The sequence below is a fragment of the Grus americana genome, chromosome 1 (genome assembly GCF_028858705.1).
Source record: "Grus americana isolate bGruAme1 chromosome 1, bGruAme1.mat, whole genome shotgun sequence".
NCBI lineage: Eukaryota > Metazoa > Chordata > Aves > Gruiformes > Gruidae > Grus > Grus americana.
This window is the reverse complement of record NC_072852.1, coordinates 117,064,197-117,088,857: the sequence shown is the minus strand read 5'-3', so window position 1 is coordinate 117,088,857 and position 24,661 is coordinate 117,064,197. Positions and strand designations below refer to the sequence as shown.

General features: G+C 40.5%; 1 protein-coding gene across 2 annotated transcripts; it reads right to left on the bottom strand.

Annotated features, from left to right (window-relative positions):
• Positions 1-939: 939 nt before the first annotated feature.
• Positions 940-23,039, bottom strand: LOC129202051 (trifunctional purine biosynthetic protein adenosine-3-like). 2 transcript variants are annotated; one of them, XM_054814070.1, is made up of 21 exons: positions 22,871-23,039; positions 21,979-22,074; positions 21,148-21,322; positions 19,469-19,580; positions 18,946-19,005; positions 17,975-18,100; positions 17,195-17,282; positions 15,916-16,001; positions 15,245-15,413; positions 12,872-13,103; positions 12,642-12,736; positions 11,798-11,907; positions 9,537-9,735; positions 8,726-8,977; positions 8,287-8,439; positions 6,837-7,043; positions 5,674-5,817; positions 5,237-5,367; positions 3,208-3,349; positions 2,138-2,253; positions 940-1,690 (listed from the first exon to the last, which is right to left on the bottom strand). In XM_054814070.1, exons 1-21 carry the CDS (start codon positions 23,037-23,039, stop codon positions 1,412-1,414), a joined length of 3,141 nt encoding a protein of 1,046 aa, XP_054670045.1. In that variant the 3' UTR covers positions 940-1,411. The 2 variants fall into 2 exon arrangements, with proteins under 2 accessions (XP_054670045.1, XP_054670035.1); XM_054814060.1 differs by lacking the exons at positions 940-1,690; positions 2,138-2,253; positions 3,208-3,349; ... (4 more) ...; positions 8,726-8,977; positions 9,537-9,735 and having other exon boundaries at positions 11,803-11,903.
• Between the last annotated feature and the right edge of the window lie 1,622 nt (positions 23,040-24,661).

Sequence of the window (24,661 nt, the reverse complement as noted above, 5' to 3'; positions counted from 1 at the left end):
CTTGCTGCAGGTATTGGAGTGCAAGAGACAAATACAGATTTCTGTACATAAATGGCAGAGCTTACAGGAGGGAACTGAGTTTTTCTCCCCTCCCTAACTACTGAAACACCACTAGCTACACATTTAAAAAAAAAAAGGGAAAAATTTAGACTTTTTAACTGAAACTGACTCATGCTCTCAAGACAGCCTGATACAGCCAAGAGCACGATATACTAGTACACTACATGTAATACCAAAACAAGAATACATTTTTTTTCACTGCATCTAATGGCTATTAGGGATCCCTCCTCTGGAGAATTCAGCTCTGGCTACTTCTTTTCTAGTTTCTTCAAGTAGCTTCTTAGCTAGCTTTCTTCCGCCGATTTGTTACTTGCATGCAAGTCATTATTCTGGCAGATATAAAATAAGCTTCCACAGAAGAAGGTTTTACTTAACAGCAGCAACTCTCTGGACCAAGCCAATCATTCAGTCAACAAAGAAAACAGATTTTCCTGCTACTGCAAGTTAAGCTGAGGATGTCTTGTTCTGCTGATTTCAAGGATGAAGGAAGGAAAATGCCTGAAATCTGCTGTTTCTAGTCCCTGAAATCCAATTTTCATCTCTCAAGATCCAAATGTTTTAGTATGAAATTCTGGGAATGTCCCTTTCAAGGAACAGGGGAACGTGCCTAGATGTATGTTCCATGCGTGCTTTTACATCATATTGACAATCTGTGAAGGCGAGTTTGGTTTGTTCTGCCTTCCGAAGGTTCCCTGCCTTTTTGGCCTTTCGATTTTCTGCTTGGCAGCTCACTAGACTCTGGCTCCCACACTGGTGCACGTGTTCACATCCCCTCCTCTCCTCTGTACCCTGGGGCGCTCCCACAGCGGTGGAGCTCACAAGGATGAGGTCCTTGTAGACTCCCAACTCCTCCCACAGAGCTATGCATTTATCCCTAATGCCAAATCCACACCATGCCAGGCTGGGCCTCACTTCTGATCTGCCCCGACATGCCTGGCCTTTTCCATCCAACAGGAGTTGGTCAGCCTCTTGCAGCAGCATGGTTCCTGTTTGTGGTTGCTTTGTGAAGCTCTCGGTGCTCTGCAGCGTGATGCAGCCAACAAAAATCGATCCCTCAGAAGAATTAATTTCCCTCTGAAGAATTAGAACACTTGTACAGCTTAAACCCCCTCTTTGATTTGTAACACAGTATCTCCTTTACTGATGAAAAAAACCAACAAAGAGATTTAAAATCTGAAATGATAGCTTGGCTTCTACCGCCAATTTTGCAAGAGGAGCGTAACTAAAGCTGCAAGCTAAGGGAGACGGATCACAGCTCAGAATGGAAACCTGTGACACTGATATGCCTGCAGTCAGAGAAGCACATCAAGGGCAGGGGGGAGGAGGGAAAGATGAGCAGAGAGCAAGCTGCTCACAAACCTGCCCACACCACATCGTTTTCTTGAGGCTCCAGAGCCATGAGAGAGGACATGCACGTCTCCTCTTGAAGACAGAGACTTTGGCTCTCTTGTTTCCAGTAGGTTTTACCATCAGCTCCTAACTGCACTGCTCCACTGGCCACCAGCTGCAAGGCGATGGGAAAAGCCCGGCACTCAGCTTCTTTAACCCTTTCTGACAGCATCTCCTCGGTGTCGTCTGCCTTCACAGATACCGGCTCCTGGTGGATCACTGCTTTCGGACTAGATTCCTCCTAAAATGGGGATATTGGCAGCCTTTCAGAAGCGGTCAGTTAACAGTCTCAGGAAGGTTATGGACAGTGTGGACAGGGCAGAGAAAGTCTCGTGAGAGATCTTGGCCAGCGCATCTGTAGCGTACAGGAGGCTGAAAGTACATCTGGAGAGGCTTACGGCCATTTAGGGGTACCCACATTACATTGGGGGTTACAGCAGGGACAGACATGCGTGACAAGACGCAGAGGGCAGTTTGCCACTGAAGAAAAAAACGTAATATGAAGGAAGAAGACAGGACCTCAGGAAATCACAAATGCAATGTAACCCTCACATCTTCCTGTTTTTACTGGTAATAATCCGAAGATTTCCACACATTCCTGTTACCTCTTCCTGTTTCTGCCTTCAGAAAGAAAAGAAAAAAAGCAAATTCCTTTTTGTAACTTAATGTTAGACAAGAGGACACTTACTAGGACAAAATGCACGGTGCAGCCTGTGACTTTGAACCCACTTTGCAAAGCTTGCTGATGGGCATTTCCATCCTTGATTGGTGGGAAAAGTGATGGGGAAGCATTCAAAATTTTCCCTGGACATCAGCGTGAAAGGAGAAAAAAAGAAAAAAAAAATCAATTTGAACTGAATTTCCTTTAAAAATAAGTGTGAGATGCGATCATCAGTTCAAAAGAACAGCACTGTGAACCACTCAGGAGTTTAAATGGTCTCAACTGCAGTCAGAATGTAAAAGGGCATAAAATGAAACATATACATGGTGTTACAATCTCTAAGGAAATCCAAGGAAGCTCTGCTGTGATCTGAGGAAATACTGCTCTTCCAGGAGCACAGGTGATGGTGTGCAGGCTTTGACAGTAGCCAGGCAAGCATGTTTCAATTAAGGCCGAGGACCTCATTTGCTTTCACATCTGTGGATTGACAGAGTTGTAAGTCTCTCTACTCCCAGGTGACCAGCCCTCATGCTGCAGAGGAGGGGCTTGGAAGTGGACTTCACACTGCAGAGCCACTGCACAGGTGGAAGTGATTTTCATAGGAAACATCATTCCCAAAGGAGCCTCTCCCAGTGCAATCCGCACAGTGAGCAAATAACTCATGAGCCAGGCCTCAGGAGCCGGCACTCGGCGCCCAGAGCCAAGAGGAAAGAGGAGTGTGCGTTCCCCGCTCTGCTGGCCTAGAGTGGATCTAAGGAAAGCTCTGCGCCACAGCAGGGCCGTGCTCACTCAGGGGTCTGCGATGGCTGCAGTGCCAGCACACAGTCCAGAGTACTGCTATGCTGCGCAGCCCTCAGGGCAGCACAGGAGGGACAGGCATTGAGAAATCAGTCTCCCTCCCATTTTTTTCTGAGTAACAGCTGCAAAGAGTAAGTTCAGCACAACTGCCCAGCACAGCTCCTTCAGAAATGACACAGTTATGCTACCTGTCCCCTGCTGCAGACAGAACCAAACTCCTGCCTGCTCCATAATTCTGTAATTCTGGTGAGACCAAGCATCCATAGTTTAATTTCTCTTTTACAGTTACAATTTCTTACCTTTCCATTTTCTGAGAAAAGGGCTAGACAAAATTCTCATAAATCCTGAAAGACATACTAGTTCAACAGCGAATTCTTCAAGAACTCGGTCAATTGTGCTGTCAAATTCAGAGCGACTCCCATATAACTTATGATCAATCACCTAAAACATGAAAACAGATCAGAAACCATATCAAGGAAATAACTTTGTGTGAATGAGAGCAGCTGCTTGGGTAACAAAGAGGAAGCAAAATGGATTCATTCCGGGACATTTGAGGATTTAAAAGTTCTAAGTTTGTGTATTAATCAGGATATTTGTGATTTTTCACATTCATACAAACATTCTTGGGAACACCCCAATCACTTGCTATTTAACACTGGCTGTTTCACACAGGATTCTTTCTAGGATGTGTAGAAAATCTGCACAAAGAGAAGCCAAGTGTGAAAAGAGAAACGTGGGTAATGCGGTGTAGAGGGAAATATGGCAGAACGTATCAGTAGATACTGACCTCTTACTCCAGAATGTCTTGCCAAAGACTAAAGTAAAAATAGTAAAGACACATCAACAACAGCACCAGCAGTTAGTCTATAGTTGCTTACTGAAAATCACGAACTTCTCTTAAAAAGAGAACAAACTGGCCAGACATTCTGTGTAAGGGGAGGAGTCAAGTCTTGTTCTGTTTCTACTCCACCTCTCAGCTCCAGTTCCCAAAGTAAGCGTTGATTCCTGACTCTGTTCATGAAGATATTCAAATAAGGGACTAACAAAGCTGTCATACTCTTGCCTATGAAAATGTGAATTAACTTTTTTTCCCAGAGATGAGTCTTTATACTGCCAGAAAAAAAGTAACATGAGTCCAACTCAGCTGTTGAGGAAGCTTGCTGAAAGCTTTTTAATGCATGGAGACCCTCTAACAGTATTTATTGCCATCTGTGTGTAGCTATACAAATATGATAACTGCTCAAAATCATTAAATCTTAGAAGGAAGAGTTGCTGGTGGGCTGCATTTGAAATCCCAACTTGTTGAATGTTTTCAAAAGCCATGTTCTATACTTTGACAAATATGTGACATGATGTTACTTTTTTGTTTTGTTTTGTTTTATGAAACAAACCAATGAAAGTTTCCATAACATAGTGCTATTATGGTGACACTGAAAGTGACTGAGCACAACATGAGACAAAGATCTTTCTAGGAAGGGATGAGCCAAGGAGACAATATGCTTATGTTAGTGCTGGAGCACATCCAAAGAAGAGCAATGAAGCTGGTGAAGGGTCTAGAGCACAAGTCCTATGAGGAGCGGCTGAGGGAACTGAGGGTGTTTTGCCTGGAGAACAGGAAGCTGAGGGGAGACCTTGTCGCTCTCTACAGCTACCTTAAAGGAGGTTGTAGCCAGGTGGGTGTTGGTCTCTTCTCCCAAGTAACAAGCAATAGGACAAGAGGAAATGGCCTCAAGTTGCACCAGGGGAGGTTTAGATTGGATATTAGGAAAAATTTCATCACCGAAAGGGTTATCAAGCACTGGAACAGGCTGCCCAGGGAAGTGGTGGAGTCACCATCCCCGGAGGTGTTTGAAAGATGTGTAGATGTGGCGCTTAGGGACATGGTTTAGTGGTGGACTGGGTAGAGTTATGTTTACAGTTGGACTCAATGATCTTAAGGGTCTTTTCCAACCTAAATGATTCTGTGATTCTATGTGTTTCACAGAGCCTGAAGTCTTACTGATTTCAGTTAAAGCTTGAAGCTGCATGGGCTACAGTCTCAGACTCTAATCATCAAAGCACTTGCAATTTTAAGTCCCTTCCTAACTCTGGCCTGCAGCACTCACTGAAGAGATGGGAAAGACACAACAGCCTACAGTGAGCACTGTCCATACAGCTTTCAGCTCTGCCTCTACTGGTAACTTTGACAGCTTTGTGCTACGTCCACTTATCCACGTAAAAGTTTTCAAGAAAAGTGAAACATGAATGCTTACCAAGCATTTCATAAAGACCTACAGATTCAGTAGCTGTGAGTTGATGATAAAAAGGAAAGGAAACGAGTGTCTTTACCCTCGTGGGAATTCCAGCCCGAGCTGCATTTCGTAGTTCTTCCACACCAGACTTGTTGGAGATGACAAGGACAACTTGAGCACAACTGCCTGGCTCTTTTGCATAACTGAGGAGTGCAGCAAGGTTTGTGCCTCAAACAAGGAGAGAGCAAATGTTCATGAAATAGATGAGCATCTATGTCACTGAGAATTGGCTCTCAGTCCCGTTTATCTAACAAAAATCTTGTTTTCAACAACTGCACAAATAGAAGAGGACTAAGGAGTTTGTGCACTAATAAAGCTCATTTGTTAAGCAATACAACACATCTTCTTGACTTCCAGTCAAAATGCAACTTTGGTTTCAGAAGGCTCCACAGACTCCACTGAAAAAAAAGGCAAGGTGGATGCACTTGTATGAGGGCTGAATTCAGCCCTGTGTGATGATAAATGAAAGCTCACCTGTTCCAGAGATGAGAACAGCCACTTTAACTTTGTTCTTTCTGGGCTGGCGTTGACTCTCAAAAACAGCATTATTCAGCAGATGCTGGGGGCTGCTCAGCTGCAGAGCTTCAAGAAGATTCTCAACTTTGATGTCAGAACCTCCTCCAAATATGTGAGGAAAAAGTTAAAAGTAAAATACCTTGAGTTTTACTTTCCCATTTAAATTTACTTTGTATAGTTTACTAATCGTAAGCTTCAATTAAGAGAAAAACCTATCAACAGTTAATTTATGCTAGCATTAACTGAACTACAAAGACATACATTACTTGAACGAACAAACTCATGGTAGTTGTGCTGATCTCTTTTGTGTTACTTGCAGAATCGTCTCCAAAGGCCTAGGTATGGCATAGCCTTTTCAAGCATTATCCCGATCTTGTACACCCGTCTTCCTCTTTCTCTCATGTTGCAAAATTAAACTAAAGATGATGTTGACAGAGCTGTTGCATTTTGGCTGTTCAAACTGCTCCCCAAGCTGTTTGGCTTCCAGAGGAATTTTGGCTCATGTCTTGCTGTATGTCAAGCAATGGGCATACCAGATTGAAGACTTACCATCACATGTCTGTACACAGCTGTGGCCTATCCTCAATCTTTACACAGTATCTGTGTGAGTTGGGAAGGGGTTGGAAAGGAGGTGGGTTGATTACCACGATTGTGGTAAAATATAATCAACTAAAGAATGTTTGAGTTCTCACAAACAGTCATCAGAGGGATTTACTTGAGTCTCAACAAAGTACCTAGGTAAGACACTATTTAAGCACTGTCACTCTGAAAACAAGTCATTCACTTCTCACTTTATTTAATAATGAGAGCTAGATGTGAAGGTGTCAAGTAGCCTCCAGCCTAGTGAAATGACAGAAAAAAGATATGAACTACACAAACTCTGCAGTAAGGGGTCTCCTCAGTGCCTACAGAACTGAGGATACCTCCCAAGAAATGCTCAGCACTTGACAGAATCACACTCTAAAACAACTTACCCTTTATCAACTTAAAAATTAAACAGCACATCCTAAAGTGGAACCCCCTCTGCAGGGAGGCAGATGAATCTGTTAACACTTTAAATCAAACCATACCCTGTTTAATTTTTGTGAGTGTCTTCATTTCCCATTAGGACACCTGCTAACCTGTGTAACAAGGGGCAACGACCTTCCCAATCAGCCAAGCTTCCTCATGTCTCTGTATGTCCTTAAGAACATGCTGAGCCAGGTCCTTCTGCACAACCAAGACAGCACCGATCCCACAAGTAAACGTCTGAGCCATCTCCTCCTCAGAGAGGTTTCCCTCTTTATAAAGCCAGCAAAAGATTTCAGGAATTCTCCAACTGAGAGCATCTGAAAATGATTGAAATTTGTATATGGTCAGCACAAATGTTTGCTCCCCATCTTTTATTGTACACAATGACAGTGGTATATTACAAAGGTTGACAGAGACTAATTCCTGCTATTTTAAAAATACTGTGCAAGGAGGACACTGACCCAACTTCCAGTCAAGTTTATAGGTGCTGCTTAGCTAGAGGTTTCTAGTTATAATTTGTGTGAGCCAAGTCTTCTCCAGGCTTTCTAATGAGAAGACGTAGGAAATGGTGGCGAATTAAAATGTATTGATCCCTCATCAGCCAGAAGGACAAAGCTACAGATGACTTACATCTCTTCCGTAAGAGATAAAAGAGCCGTGGGACAAATCATCTGGCTTTTTTGGACTACTTAAGCAGATCCTGGTTTTCTGTTTCAAAGAATCAATAATTAGTACAGGAGTGTATACTCAGGTGTGTTGATGGGCGGACTGGAACAGGGCTGGGCAGTCTACACACAGATGAGAAGCCTGGATGGGCTTTCACAGTGACCCTACTCATGCAGGCATGGCCTTAGGCTGTCTCTGGAAAGCTTGATGGTCCAGACTTGCCATCTTGACTTCACTTTAGAAAACTAACAGTCCCTTGGGCTTGTTATCTTTTCTGTGGCTCTAGGCAGTGACAAGCAAGCTGGGCACCATGTTAGTAAGCTGGGTTTCTTTCCTTTCTAATTTTGTTCTACAGAAATACAGGCAGACATACAGACATCTGCCTTCCCCCCTCCTCATCCCCACAATATTTTTGGATTCACATGAATATAGGTTTCTTTAATATTTTGAACTTACGAATGCTTTGCCCAATTTTGACTTACACAAAAGAGGTTCTACCTTACTTACAGATGTCAAATGCTAATCTATTATGAGGAAGCTACCACCTACCATAAAATTGCTTTAAGTGTGTGTGTGTGTGTGTGTACACATACTGTGGAGCAAATAATGCAAATTAGTTCTCTCAACAACCTTCACTGTTTGGTCAAAACATTTAGTATGGAGAGGTGTCTTGCAGAACATACAATCTTCTCAAATTCCTTTTCTCCTAGAAATGAGCTGCCTTCAAACTCTCCTTAAATTTCCCTTCTCCAGTGAGACGCTTCCTTGAAATAGGAATGGTTTTACTAGGCTCTTTGGAAAAGCATTGACTTCAGGTCATAACTGAAGCTGAAAAGTCAAGTCCATGCTGTATATAAATTTTGTCAAACAGAAACAGTCATCTTTGATATTTACCTAGGACAGCGCTGACATGTTCTGGCAGGATTCTGGAGATGCCTTCCAGCAAGCCCTCCTCAGCAATGAAGGCAAAAGCCTTCACGTGCCCTGAGCGAAGGACAGGCAGCAAAGATGGACTGTACATTTTTGCCGGGGTCAGCAATATATCTCCTGCAAACAAAAGTGTCAATTCAAGCAATTTGCTTAAAAGGTCATTAGATGTTTAGTGGGGATGCTTCTCTGAACAGGTTCACTTCTGCTTTTTGTGGCAGATAGCCTTAGGAAGTAGCAAAACGTGCTGGCCCACTCTTCCAAAACTGTGGATGCAAGCCCACATACCTGCCCCAAAGACTGAATAACCCTAACCCATCCTGAACAACCCTTGCAGCATCTAGTTATGAAAATGTCCAAACACAATTCGTTTGCAGCTTTGTTTTTGAGAAGAAAGATATTGTACCTAGAGTCTTGTCACCACTACTGCCAGGCGCTGGTGAGGAGTAGTGTAAGGAGGACATTAAGAGAATCTTCCTTATGATGCTAAAGCCACGGCCGTGAATCCCGGAAGAGGCCAGTCCAATAAGCACATCCTCCTCATCAGCTCTCTGCAGCCCCAGAAGCATCTGCCCTCGCTCCACCGCGCCAACCACAAAGCCAGCCAGGTCATACATGCCAGAAGAATACATGCCAGTCACCTCAGCCATCTCCTTCCCTAAGCGGGGAGAGAAAGCAGTCAGCACTAGCTGTAAACCTTTTTTATTAACTTTAAATCTATAGCATCTTCTAAAATAAGCAATGTACCCAGGATAGCTGCAGAGACATGAAGCCTAAGCAGCGCATTCAGATACATTTTAAAAATCCTTCTCACCTCAAGACTTCAACAAAACAAAGCTTCATGAAGTTAAAGAAAGAAGAAAATTTTTTTCCCATTTCATGCTACTTATCTGGCACGTCCCTGCTATGACTGAATATCAGAGAGGAAATGAAAACATGTTAACACTTCAAGAATGTGAGGCATCCAGTTTTGCTGTCCTTTGTAGAAGGATAAACAAGCAAGAATCTGGATCCAAATGCATGAATAGTAAAAATCATCCCTCTGTGCTGACTCATTTTAGAGATAAGGAAGAGTTTAAGCCCAAATGATTGACTGGTTTTTTTCACCAAACAGAAACAACTGCTCTAATGCCACACAGTGCCTCTGCCTACAAAGTCTGTTTCACTAGTAATCATGTCAACATCAGAACCTAAAAATCTCAGAGAAGTGTTCATACCCAGAAAAGCACATCCTGCATTTCTGCAAGCTTCAGCTATTCCTTCTTTAATTGTTTCTGTCACTTCAACATCAAGTTTGCCACAGGCAAAATAGTTGAGGAAGAAGAGAGGCTCTGCTCCTTGAGCCAGGATGGCATTGACACACATGGCAACCAGGTCCTGACCTATGGTGTCATGTCTCTTACATGCTTGTGCAATCTGCAAAACATGGTGGGAACCAGCAGTGGTGACAAGAAATACACAAACTCAGATATTAATCAGTCAAATAAGCAGAAATCTTCTTTTCCCTGAAAAGAATCACAATAGAATGTGCATGCAGAAGATTATCTGGTACATCATCTAGTTTAAATCAAGAGAAAACAGCTCATTTTCTTGCAGAGAAAAGAAAAATCTATTTTGTTTTTTGAAACATGACTTCAAATTCCAGCTCCAGCTACCCAGAAATTGTCATTTTCAGTTGTTTGTTTGTTTGCTTTCTGGAATATTATGTCAAATCCAGAACAAGAGGTGTCTAAAAGCAATTACAAATCCTGAGGGTATTCAACCTACAGAACATCCTAGCAATTTCCAAAAATAAGATTGGGTTGCTTAAACATCACTGTGTGTTCTGCTTTACTTTTGCCTACTAATTTCACTGGGCTACGCAGCAAAACTGAAACAATTTAAGTATTCTTCTTTTTCTCCAAGACCACAGAGAATTAAATTTTTCACTCCCACCCTCCCCAAGGAGTCTTTTGACCTCAGCTATCTCATGTCACAGACAACAACGTGGGCCTGGTCTGTAGCCTCCCTTGAAAGACAGGTCTTTCATAAAGCAGTATTTCCCTCCGGAAGGCTGCTACTCGGTTTTAAAAAAATTATCAAGGTGTTTGCATCCTCCAAGTAATGAAACCTGATTCTGACATCATGGCTTCTACAAAGTGGCAACATTTACACTACTTTATTACAAGCAGAGGTTTTCTGCACTGTCAGGGGTACACCAGAGCAGTTCTGCTTGTGCCAGCTGCTGATGTAGATGCACAGCACCAGCTCACACAGTGCAATTCACCTCTGTCAGTTACCACTTCAGGGACTGAAACAGGACACAGATTGCCTATCTATGGGTACATTTTCAAGGTAACTTCCTTTTACTGACACAGCTCTATCAGAGTAGTTATACCAGTGCAGAAAAGCTCAGTACAGAAAGATGAGCAAGGGAAAAATGCAGATAAATACAATCACTGACTTCAAAATGGTAACAGATCAGCACCTAAACAAAGTCTGAGTTTGGATTACAAACCTGCTTTCTTTCACCGGCTGGTGGATTTAGAAGTGCTATGGAAACCATTATCCCATGTCTTTTGTTGCATTGTAACATCTCCCTCCCACTGATCTAATAACATTTCGTATAGGCATCGGCCAACTTTTTTTGGCTAGGGAAGAGTCTTGGGAACAGTCTGTAAACACAGTTGGGAATGTCTCTCTGCCAAGCAGTTGGAACAAAGACGCACAAGAGCCAGCACCAGTCGCTTTTTCATGCTCAGAGGTGTCTGTCCATGGATGTAGGATTGCAAAAAGACCTTCTGGATTATTATGTTCAGTCTCCTGCTGTTGCAGGAAGCCACATCATATCATCCCATTACTAAAGGTATAAACACCACCCTGAAACAAGTTGACTTGCTGTGCTTGATCAGTGAAAGGCAGCTCCAGACCTCCACTCCTCTGATGGCTGAAAGCCTTCTGATTCAATATATAAATATATTCCTGGCTCAACTTACCCTATGTGTTCTTGTGTGATTGATCAGCATTCTTTATGTATTGGTTTTTCTTCCTCTTTAATGTTTATCTCCTCTGTCCTTCTTTTCCCCAGTGCCCTAACAGCAGTAATCATGCTACCTCTCTGCATACAATTTATTAAGCTAAATCTGACAGTTACCATTTCAGCACTTCACTGCACCAATTCCTCTCTGAACTGATCTTTCTCAAAGCCAATGGATCCTCTGTTTTATAGTACAAAACCTGGTTCTCAGTTCCTCAAGTGCCCAGCTACATGTTTTGTTTTGTTATCATTTCATCACAAAATATACAGAACTTCCACATTCTCAATGACATATGCACAGGCCCTGCTCAAAGGATCATCTACAAAGTTCAAATGACTGCTGCAGTGGCCTTGAGATGTATTTATAATGCTCAGAAGGGTGCAGATGGTGCAATTGGCTGTGGCATTTAAAACAGTGTTGGGAGATAACGTAAGCTTTGCTACAGTCAAGTTGCAAGTTACCTGCAGTTTAGGTCCAAGGCCTTTAGTTTGAGATACCAAGATAGGATCATCATAACCAGATGCTTTCAAGTCAAAGAAACCAGCAAAGCCTCCTACTTCTGAATGACTGCCTGCCAAGTACAAATATGTCAAGGATCATTTTTAAGGGAAATAATAAGACCCAAAACACTTGTCAAGTACTGCAAATTATGATTTCTTGGAGAAGACAGCGCTGTGTCCACTGACAGAAACATGCACAGCTTTATGAAGCATGCATGCCAAAGTCACATATTTCATGGTGTTGTAAATAGATCTTTATAATTCTGTATTTGTGACCTACGGATTGTGTATAGCAAAGGTTAAACATTTTACCAAACTGCTAACAGCTCACCTTTTTTCTTTATGCAGCTACTTTTTTCTAAGGGGAAAAAAATCAACATGAAATTTTCCTTAGTAGATCACTGCTAAAAGTAAAGAACATAGTCTGGAGAGCAAATAACAAGTTCAGTGATTGTCAGCCACACCCTAATAACTGTTTGGATGTTGTACTCATATATACAGCTGGTAGGATGACTTCTGTCCAGTGACATACAAAAGCGTTCCATTAATCCAGGAGTTATTCTGTTCACTAGGCTAACCTTGAAAAAGTGCAATCATCCCCATGTTAAGCCAACTATTTTTAATTAAGCAAAAGAGGAGTGAGGAGAAAGAAATGAGAATTTTCTTTCTTCGTGGTGACCTCAGCCCAGTTTCTCAAGCTCAATTTCAATGCCAAAAATGCATTGCTTGCCTCCTGTGGGAAAAAAAAAAAAGTTCTGTTGCATTCAATATACTGAGGAAACACAAAGATTGTTCCCAGTCTTACCTGATCTGGTACCACTTACAACTGATGTTTCTGGCTGATGAAACAAAACATCACAAGTTACAGCTTCCACATGTCTCTCTTTGTATATTAGACCCCTGCAGAGAGTAAAGGACATGCTAGCAGCAGTAGTGACATTTTCCGCATAGACCATCATTCATCACACAAATGGGAACAACAGATATAAAACTTTGGACTAGCATGTATTTCTGCTAGTGCCTTTGCTTACATACAGAGACTGTTTGAGAAGCCGTATACCCCGATGGCCAATGTCTTTCCTGTAAGTGGCACCCTTGAAATGTATGGCCGCTACACCCCTGTTGGCTTCTCCCAGTGCTTTCATCAGGTCCTCCTTAACAGCAGTAATGGAGAGGACTCTGCCACCACTTGTCACCACTCTGCCATCCTTCAGCGTTGTGCCAGCATGGAACACCTCCAGCCCTAACTCTTTGGCTTGCAGCAGCCCTACAAAAGCAAAAGGAACTCTCTTGAGTATTTTAAATCGCAGACTATGTTGGCAAAGCAGTGAAGATTGAAGTCCTTTCTTCAGACAAGAAAGAGCAACAATAAAGCTTCCCACTTTACCTTTCTTCCAAGAAACAGCATTACCACTGGGGTACCCTACTCCAGTGGCCCTAAGACTCCCTTCTGAGATGTCCAGTAAGGACACAGATCACACAGGAACAGAAATAAAGGATCCAGGAGCCACAACAGGACATGTAACTAGCCCATGCCAGTAAAACTGTGCTGAATATTGTAATTGTGAATAATTTGTGCAGGGCTTTCCTGTATGAAATCACAATCCATAGCAGTTTACTGCTTGGAGTCTCTCCTCTCCCCAATATTAAACCATTAATGTTAATGTTACCTCAGCACTCCTCTCGCTATTCTGTTGTGCTCACTCCACATTATTGCCTACCACATCTGGAATCAATGCTCTGCAAACACTTGCAGGTGGCTGTCCAATAGCTAAAACAAATGACATATTATGTTCTTTTAATTTGTTTCCATATATTTTCCTGTTAGAGGAAAGCAAAATTGCTCCAGGGTTTTTTTATAGATTTATATCTTGAGGAGAAGATAAGGGAAGAGGAGGAACTGCTGCCATCACTTGGAAAAAGCAAAACAAAACAGAGTTTTCCCCTTGCTGTCAGCTAAACAGATTTTATAAACAAGCAAAAGGGACCTTTATACTTACTGAGAGTACAGTGTGTTACACTGACACAGCACTGCCCTGACAAGGTCAAAGCTGAGCCCCAGCTGGCTGGCTGGAATGGAAACCTAACTCCTTCCCGTCATGTTTTAGCGAATACTCCAGAATAAAATGCTTATTAAAGCCATTAAAATGTGGGAATCATTGCAGAAAATAGGAGAAAAAACTAATAAACCCCACACAACTCCAGGGGTTGGAGTATAATAATAAAAGAATGAATTGAATTTCATTGTTTTGACTGGGGTTTTTTGTGATTAACAAGCAGGGTGGTCATACAATTTCATTCCTAAAGGTATGAATACCAACTTTAAAAAAGTTAAGTTCCTGAGTCTGACTAATGAAAGGCAGCTCATTAGCAGAGGGATTCATTCAGATATGTGGTTTGGATTTTTACAGTTACAGAAATGCAGTTTCCCAAAAATCACTGAGAAAACAAAATAAATACAGTGAGTGAACTACAAAAGGAGGGTGGGCAAGGAAAACATGACAGCAGAAATCTTGATGAGGGAAAAAGCAGTATGACATGACCTCCTCCCTGGGGGCTGTAGGGTAACTGGAGTTCTGACAAAAATAAGGTGTCCTTGATAGAAGATCAGTTGTCCGGGTTGCCTGACACAAGGCATAGTGTTGGGCTGGCAAAGCAGTAGCTGAGGGGGAAGGAAATAGTCCTGCAACAGTTCCCTCTGATTTTAACCATTTTTTAAAAAAATTCATCTTGATATTAAACCACAAGAATTTTTACACAGAAAATGAGTATTGATCTAAAGCCCACATGCCAAACTTCCCAAAACCCCTTCGAGCCATATGAAGAAGAGGTCCTTATTAGTATTACACAGTAATGACCTGGCTGGCTGGCACAAGAGAAGGAACCAAGCTGATGGTGGGTGGAGGCGTGAACCGCTCCTATTTTAACAGCCATAGGTCCTCAAGTCTCACCCTTATCACTTGGTCAGGCATTAGCTAAGATAAAGTGACTTCCCAGGAAGGGAGCAAAACTAGCAATAAGCAGTCATGTGCTGACAATGCTGTGGTCCATGTTTCCAGTACAGTTTGTGAAAGTACTCCACATGGATGCACCAGAGTTGTTCAGGAGGACATAATGCCCCATGACCTTCTTATCTCAGCAACCAGCTGCAGATAGGGCTTTATAGAATGATGTAATTTAAATCATTCAGCCCTCTGCTACTTTGGACAGGCATGCATTCCAAGTAAACAATCTTACTGAACAGCTTTCCCCTTCCAGAAAGACAAGGAGTGTCAGATGAAGGTAGATGCTGCTCAGTGTGAGGGGTAGGATGGAGGAAAGCAGTAGAGCTCTCTGGCAGAAGAGTTAAATGCAAGCTTACTGAAGTACTAGGCTAAAATAAAAGAGTAAACAACCTTCTGAAGTTACCTGTTATCTCCATGCCTTTGTCATAGTCTCCTGGGTAACCTGGACTTGCCATGACCACACACACAGCTGTAGTATTTTCTGACCAGGCTGGCATGAAGCTGCAGAGTTTGCCATCAATTATTGCTTGAATCACTTCATAAAAATCGTTTTTAAGCAGTGGAAGAATTACCTGTAGAAAATTTTGGTAGTGATAGAAGTTAATTCTTATTTTGCTGACTTGTTGAAATTCAACTTAGGGAAAATTCAATTAATAGAGTAAAATCTATACCTACCAAACAGAAAACACTATGTTTCCCTGTATCAGTAGATTTGGAAACTATAGGCAAGCATTAATTTGCAGGATCTCTTTGTAACAGGCAGAAATTTACAATATGAGATGTGAGATTATGTAGAAGGAACATGAATTTAGGCCCCTCACAGTCTGCTTCTATCCAGAAGTATAAAATTGGAGCAAAAGCTCTTTAACTTAAGTTTTTAACTAACAATTCACAGAAGTTGACTAGCTAAAAATTTTAAATTGCCTCATATATTGTCTAAGACATTCTCATTCAGATCTGTGTGTTCAGGGGAAGGAAGACATACATCTACACCTATCCCGCACACTTCCCTAAACGTAACAATCAGAGATAAAAGAATGAAGCATATTTAAGTTTCCAGTATCTTTCACTCACCTGGCACTGAGGGTCACCAAACTGACATTTAAAGTTTAAAATTTTCACACCATCTTTGGTAAGCATTAAACCTGTTTGCAGCACACCTGAACAGAAAGAACACAGCCAAGCAAATGAATTTAAACATTTATTTTTCAATAACTCCTTTAAATGCAACACAGTATTTTGGAATGTGGGATGCATTTCTGCAAATCATAAGGCATTAGGAGCAAGGATTCTGCAAGCACTTATATGCAAATCATAGTAATTCCACAATAACCAACAAAGTGGCAAGCAGCAACCTGAGCAACATTGCATCACATTTTGAATACAATGGAAAGCAACCTCTTTGCATCAGAAAGTCAAGTTCTGCCTTCTGCTACAGCTCTCTAAATGCAGGCAGTCAGAGATCAGAAGGAACTGACAGGATGAAAAAACCAGCTCCCATAATACCCCACTAATTACACAGACCTTGCAATTTTCATACCATTAACTGTACTATTGTTATGCATAAATCTAGATGCATAATTCTGTATTTCAGGCAAAAATACCAAACCAAAATTCACTACTGCTACTACCAAAAAACCCAAGCAAAAACTTACTGAAGTTGGTACTGGGTAATTTCTACTGCAACGCACATACATGCACATAGTGATCTAAAGCAGGCCTTTCATTGCATAATCAGAAAAACAATTCCCAGAGAATAACAAGTGTTAAATTTTAAACCCCGCAAAGCATCAGGTCCTCCAGCATCATCGTGAAAATGCTCAACACCCACTACAGTCTTACTGCAGATTTGGGCATTGGGAAAAAAGTTACCAAATAGCAGAGAATAAATACATCGCAGACTGGAACCCAACTCTTTACATGTATGTGATCTTGACAGTCTTCAGCACCAAAAGCAGCCACTGCCATTAAGTGACAGCTCTGAGCATCACCTTCCTTCGTCAAAACAGCCTCAAGTCAAAGATCTTAAGAAAACTTACATTCCTATATATATATATATAGGAGTGAACAGTACAATTGAACTTAAATATATATTATACCCTGAACTACCAAGACTCTGGTTGCAACTGTTTTAATAAAAATATTTAATAAAAATACAGTATGTTTTGTGGAGAAAAGACAAAAGTTCTCTCCAAAGGAAGAGCTATAAATCAAACCAGTGAGGCTTCGTACTGCATGAAAAATGAACTTTTTTTTTTAAAAAAACAAATATCTGGAATTAAAAAACAATCCCTAACAATGAAACTAATCTTGATATGACTTTACCTTGTTTTTGAATTGAATGCTTACTTACCTACATATGCTGTTCCTTCTTGTCTCATACTATCAACAACATGTTGAAGGACAGCATCATTGATTTTCTCTAGAAGAACTTCTGGAACCTGATGATCAACATCAAACTGATTGAGACAGTGATGACATTTGCTGGACTAGCTCATAGGACCTGGAAGCTCTGGGGTAAGTAAATGCCTCAGCTATGTTTTCTGCTCTCCCACCCCCAACCAGCACGCTCCTTCCATCACGGTGCTGCTGCCTGAAGGACAGATACACCGATCCTCTGTCTCCCAAGATTTTTTGTTTGGTTCTTTCTTTACAAGGCCAATTTTAAGGAGGCTTGAGACACTGGCAACCTGGGCAGTACATAGTAAGATTGTTTCTGTACTTAGAGAAAAACACACTAGTAATATACTTGAGTAACATATTTAGAACAATGCAGTCAGCTTTAAGAATTGACACCAAGAAACCCAAGGTTATGTTCAAGACACAAAGACTCCAGGTATACAGGGAATTTTGCAGGGACATTTCAAGTGATGCTAAGTGGAGCAGAGAAACACCAAGTTTAGGAATAATGGAAAAGGTAAAAGAGAGAAATTCCTCAGAACACTGGCTCATTAAATCCTAAAGAACGACTACTAAAGTTTGAGCCCTGTATTGCACTTAGACAAGCAAAGCATCAGTCAATTCGACAAGAATTCTGGCCTATGTGATAGAAACAAGATTGGGCCCTAAAGGTGATATCTTAACCACAGATCTGATCAGCCTTATTGCCCGCTGAGGAGGAGGACTGCTATACCTGAGGAACTGGGCAATAAGCTCCCATCCCTCCAGTGTTTGGACCTTGGTCACCATCCAATAACCGTTTGTGGGCCTGGGCTGGGGGCATTGAGGCAACAGTGACACCATCCGTGAAGCACAAGCACTGTTAAGAGACACACAACACACAGAAACAGTGACAATGTCCTATCCTGAATGATGTTAACACTGCTGGTCACAGGCTGAGGCTCAGCTCTGCCAGGAAAATTTAGGAATCAAAGATAGAAAGCAATAGGATCCACTTATTCTGCTGCAAGCCCACTGACCTGAAGGATTCATTGAGCTTGCTTTCTCATTTTCAAATAATCAAGACCAATGGTGGCCCTCATAACAATTCCTTTCTGATGAATTAGCTCTTGACCTATCAGTCACGTGGACATATGCTTACCTTGAGGCATGTGAATAGTCTTCGTTGACTTGACAGACTTATTAATATGGTTCAAGTTAAAAGTGTGTGTTTGCAGATCTGGGGCCTGAATGAGTGTGAGGTATTCTCCGTGCAGGACAAACCTTGCACAAAGAACTTGTTTTCAGTTTTCATGTGGCATATAATATGCATGCAAGGTTTATCCTGCCACTGAGTAGAAATCCATGGTAAGGAAAGTGCTAAAATAGGCACTAAATACTAGCACAAAATTATTGATGTTAGTAAGAATTACCAAGACAAAGTCCATACAAACATGGTTTAGGTCACCTTAGGAAAAAAAAGATAATTTTCCACCTAAAAAGATCACCATAATTGTACTTTTACGGCTAATGTAGAAGGAAATTCTACTGACAACATACATTGATTAGTATGACATCAAATTGCTTAGATTGCATATTTATGTAAGTGCAAATAAAACAAATAAACCCCCCCCTATTTGAAACAATAAACTTGTGTGTTTATGCACAGAGCATAGCAATAATGCCAAAGAATAAAAGCACACAACCACGCTATCAATCACATACAGAAAGTTCTTCCCCTTGAAGAAGTTCTTCAATAACAACCATCTCTCCAAACATTCTGTCCTGTACAAAAAAAAGACATAAATTCTCCAGTTAGCAAACATGGCATCTACTAGCTAAATCTTCTCTTTACTTTCTTTTAACAGAAAAAACAATGTGTATGAAAAGTACCAGCTTGCTTGAATTCTGGTATGTTGAGCAAATCTAATAGAATCTCACTTGGAGATAAGGAAGAGACATTGAAATACACCTTATCAGACCTCAGGAGCCAACCAAACTGAAAAAGTTGGAGGGGCAGGGCATCAGGACTCAGTGCTGGAACGAGAGTTCAGTCACAAACTCTACAAAGCCCTGCCCACTGTCTGGGGCAAACATGAGGAATTTGAGGGTGGTTCCCAGAGAAATCCCTTAGTCAAATGGGCAAGTTTCTCCTGAAGATACTTGCTTCCTGTGGCTGAAATTACAAACTCATAGGCTACAAACATCAAGAATTGGATTCCCACTGATTAATTAAAGATTTATCCACCTGCATAATCTCTTGGACAACTCTGCAGGCTTCCTCTTTGCTGGCTGCAATAGTCACTTCTTTTCTAGCAGCAGGGCCCCTCGCCCGTACAACTCGTGCAGGGAAGTCTGTGCTTTAAATGAAAACAAAAGTGAGATTCAGGCATCCCTACTGCATTCAGTGAAATTACAATTTTTAAGTTGAATGCCTCCCATATTCTTCCTTTTTTTCTGAATGGTTGAAGAATAACACTTCAGAAAAATATATTCCCTTCTAGCCCATCCTGTCATGGAGGGCAATGGGCTCTTATAGCCCTGAGCTTAGGACTGTGAACCAGAAATCCATGAATTCTGTTGTTGGTTCTGACACCAACGCAGTGTATATCCTTGGACAAGTCACTGAACTTTGCACCTCGCAGTTTTTTCCTCTTTTCCCTGAGTTGAGTTACTATTTTATTCCTGTCATAGGTTTGGAAAGATGAACTCACTGATGAGTTATAGTTTCATAACACCAGATTATAGTACATAATCCTATAAACCACCATGGAAGTTCTCTTCAGGATTGTAAGGTTGAGTTAGATCTTGCACGTAAAGGATATGTTAGAACTAGTGTATTAACACCGTATCCCCAGAATTGCTCTGCTTAATCTTAAACACAAACTAAATCTAGAAGAAAAAAAGAACAAAATACCATAATGTTAACATATTTTAACTACACTTTATCCATTCACTTCTCTCCAGCTTGTGGACAGTCAACTAAAATGTCCTTTTTGAAGAGCTGATTCTACACACTAGTAGCCTGTTTCCTGAAAAAACATCTCATTCCTCCTTTCCACATTACGATTTATATTAGGATACATCTCAACCCTAGATTTATACAAGCAGCCAAAGCAGGCTCACACAAAGCTCCCTTTCTCCACATCTCAGTGCGCTGACCTGAGTCTTATGCACACTTAGAGACATACAAGTTTCTCTACATGGCAGCAATACAGACTAAATGCTGTTACAGAGCAAAGTCAGTGAAAAGGTTGTTTTCATTAAAACAAACAAACAAACAAGTTCCAGTAGATTATACCACATGTAGCATGTGACAGCAAAGACAAGAAGTTCATGAAACCGCCACACAGCCACAGACCCGTGTAGCTTAACACAGCAGCTGCTGTGAGACTGGACCAAAATAGCCACAGCGGTAAGTTACTCTTCCAAAAGGAACCCCAGTGACTTCAGAGGCATTACTGCTCAAAGCAATTGCAGAGATACGCAGTTACATTTCTCCCTCCGTGTAAGAGAGATGCTGTCTAGCCCTGAAGAAATAAGAGTATCCTCCTTAAGTTAGGAGTATTTGACCAGTTCCTCCCACATCACTCCACAAATAGTATTTTGCTGGTATGCGTCCGTGTAGAAATTACCCTTACAGAAAGATTTATTGAAATATTTTTCTCTGCTACAATTTTTTGTCTTTTAAATGGCTAACTAACATCCTGAAGAAGCTAATCAAAGGGAAGAGCTGTGATCTGTGAACAGAAAAATCAACCTGAGTTCCCTGCACCATCACCATCTGTCTCTAATTACAAAACTAATTCATTCCATAGCTACTAAGAACAACAGTTGAAAATTTACCTAGCTCTAGGTAACCATCCTAGGTGAAGGCCAAATGCATAGATAACTTGACAGAGGAGTTTCCAGTATCAAAATATTTACCTGATAATAAACCTACAAGCTTCCTGGGGATTGGTGAAGGCTTTCCATCTTGCTGTTGGGATCCCATGACGATCCAGAAAGGCTTTGGCAAAACTGGTGTTGGACACCAGCTGAGCTGCTTTTGCAGATGGTCCAAAACACCTAACTCCTGCTGCTCTCAAGTCATCAACAATCCCTAATTATCAAAAATAGCAAAAGAACCAAGTCATCTCTTTGGAAACATCAAGTCATTTTGACAAAAGGAAAACCACATAACCATTCCAGCAATTTGTTGCACTTTTCCTTGTCTCAAACAGCTAATTCATCCTTAAAATAAGGCTCTGCATATCCAATGACCTGTTTCATCATTTAATTTTAAGAGGTCTTTAGCTCTTTACATTACTAAGCAGTGTCACAGTTACCACCACAGGACTACTTAGGACTGTCGGGTACTTCTGTTCACTATTTAAGACATGGAGATATTACTGTACCGCAATACAATAAATGCACGTGATGGTCTGGGTACTGTTGCATACAGCAACAGTGTTAGGACTATTGCAAGAAAATTCTTCATATAAAGGAAAGCAAAGCAGAAGACACAAGAGGACTTGTAACCATTACTGATTCTTGATGCTGCATGATTTCCCCTGCTGATTTCCAACATACAAAAAGCAGCATACAGCTATGAAGCCAAATGTTTTAAGTGACTACAGTTTATGTTTACAAATAATCCAAATTTTCTTGTTCTTTAGTTTAATTAAGTCAGTGTGTCCCAAGATCCGAAAGAGGTAATTTTAAAGCAGAATTCAAGGTGCTGATTTTTACTGTCGAGTTAATTTATTTCAGCCTTACCAGCTGCCAAAAGAGCTTCTTGTCCAACTAACACAAGTCCGATGTTATGATCTTTGCAGAACTGGGTAACGATAGTGTGATTGCTCACTAATACAGCTGAAAACGAAAAGGATATATAATTAAGTTACCATCGTAAGGCCTAAATAAGAGATGGGAGATGAGAATGTCATTGTTCCATCTCCCTAAGAAGTATGATTAAAATAATGAAACAGCCCAAGAAGGGCAAGGTAAAACAAATAATATAATAATAACAGAGTCCAGAACAAACAGTGAGCATTTCCAATTTGCACTACTGATTTTAATACACATCTGCTAATTTATTAAATGTATTTTATTTGCTATAAGTAATCAATATAAACTTTTAAAAGCTGCTTATCATAACAGAATAAAAACTTTAAAAAATAAAACTGTAAGTTCATAAGGAAACTAATTTTCGACTTCTGAGCAAAGATTTACTCAATGCCAGTGCATGATGTAGCTAAATTTAGCTGAGCAGCCTGGGCAGACACCAGAGAAGTTTCAAACCAGAAGTTAAGAAGTTTAAGCCTTTTATTCCTCTGTTAAGTTTCACTGAAATTGGTCAGTGAATTCAAGCATAACAGTAGGAGGAAAGAGATGAGGTGTAGAAATGCACAGTCTCATATAAGTCTCACTATCTTAAAAAGCTAGGCTAAAAATATAGTATGATGTTTTACTAGGCAGTTCTAAAATTCAGAAATAAAACATACAGAAAAAAAATATATGTGCCTTAAATAACTTGTGGTACCAGTAAAAGAAAAGAATAATTGTTATCTCCTGCCAACTCGATACAAATATGGTCAGTTTTGTTTCAGTTCCAATACCGGTATTATTGATTGTTTGGTACAATGTTCTATTTTTTCCCCCTTTTTACCTGAATTGGAAATTTTTCCATTGTCAGCTGTTCCTGCATTTCCTGGAGCAACAAACACTTGTTTTACATGTGGGGATTGGGCCAACTTCCAGGCCAGCGCATGCTCTCTGCCTCCACTGCCAATCACAAGCACTCGATCAGCCATTAGCCTGTGCAAACCCAAAATCATAATATATAGTACTAACTATTTATTTCAAACACCCATGTAAAAATAAGCAAAAATGTATAAATTATATCCCTCATTTATAATTGGTAAGTAGTATCAATCCAGTTCATATTAGAAAGGTATCTATAAGATCCAAAGAAAGTGACTGCACCAATAGTGTCACTGGATGGATGCATCATTCATATTTTGGTTTAAATACTGACAGCAGTGAAATCACTGAGAATTTTTTTCACTTGTTTCAGCATAGTCAAGATTTCCTCTCTTAAGCATCCAGGCTGAAATAATCTTGTCATGACTAGGTCTTAATAACACACAGGACAGGACAACTACACCAGACAGGACAGAAAGTTTCATACAAATGCTCTATGTAACTTACCAGATAAATATATTTCAAACTGAACACTGTGGTCAGTCTAGGAACTTTTATGATTCTAAAAATCCTCAGTAATAAATGGCAAAGACAGTTTTCAGACCAGATATTATACTTTGACAATTGCTAAGAGGGTAACTTCAGCAGAACAGCATACTCAATAAAGAACAACTGTTAATTTCACTAGCACACTGACATTTAAAACAGTTCCTCAATAATATTTCTAGGCAAATTAGTTTTGATTTATTTCAGAAATATTATCATACTCAACGTAGGTCACATCTGCAAACTTAATTTTCCTTATGTGCTGAACGTGGACAAATGTCAGAAAGAAAAAACACCCCAGAACATGACCTTTAAGGAAGATGCTAATGGCATAAACCAGTCCTTACCCAGGAAATAGATAATAAATTAAAGATACCATAAAACAGCAGCTTTGCAAGCAACATGTCAGCATTCTTTTCCCAAAAAATCATAACCATTAGTTTGAGTTCATTACACAGCTTCCAAAGGCAAACAGAAGCTATACTGAAGTATATTTCAGAAAAGATGTTGGTAGAACTGTGATAAATCAACAATCATGTTTTGAGTTCCTGAGACAGTACTAAGATTTCTTAACCTAATATCAATAAAATATAACTGTTTCATAATTACTAAATTGTCCAAGTACAATGTAAGTACTTCAAGTAGCCTGTCCCTGGGGATCACAAACTGTTGTGGATTATCTAAGAGACTAATTTTAAGTTCACCAGACTGATTTTCTTGCAAGAAACTTTTCTAAGTCTGTGTACTATCCAGTATGTCAGACTCTGTCTTTCCTTTTGTCACTGCTTGACAAATAATTCTGGAGTCACTAGGAAGTTGCTGTGAACTTCAAAGTAACAGCCTACAACTGTTCTATTTCTAACAAAGGCATCAATATGCTCTCTACAAAGCTTCATTAGGCACTTTGGTCCAACTGTTATTAATAAAAAGAAAAGTGTTTTTAAAAGCAAAATTATTTTTTCCCTTAAATATAATTTCACAATTCACTGAAGTTTTCTAAGGCAGAATAAATTAAAGTTCCTGACTGGGAAGAGAGTGAAACCAAGCAGTGCCTCCTACCTTGTGGAAAAAATGCACGTTTCCATTCCACATCATAGTGAGGACGCTAAAGACATTTTTTGCAAAACAATTCAAAAGCACGCTGGAAGAAAAGCAAGCTGGTAAGGCAGTTGGTCCTAGAGGAAAGACCGTAGAGAGGGACATATTCCCT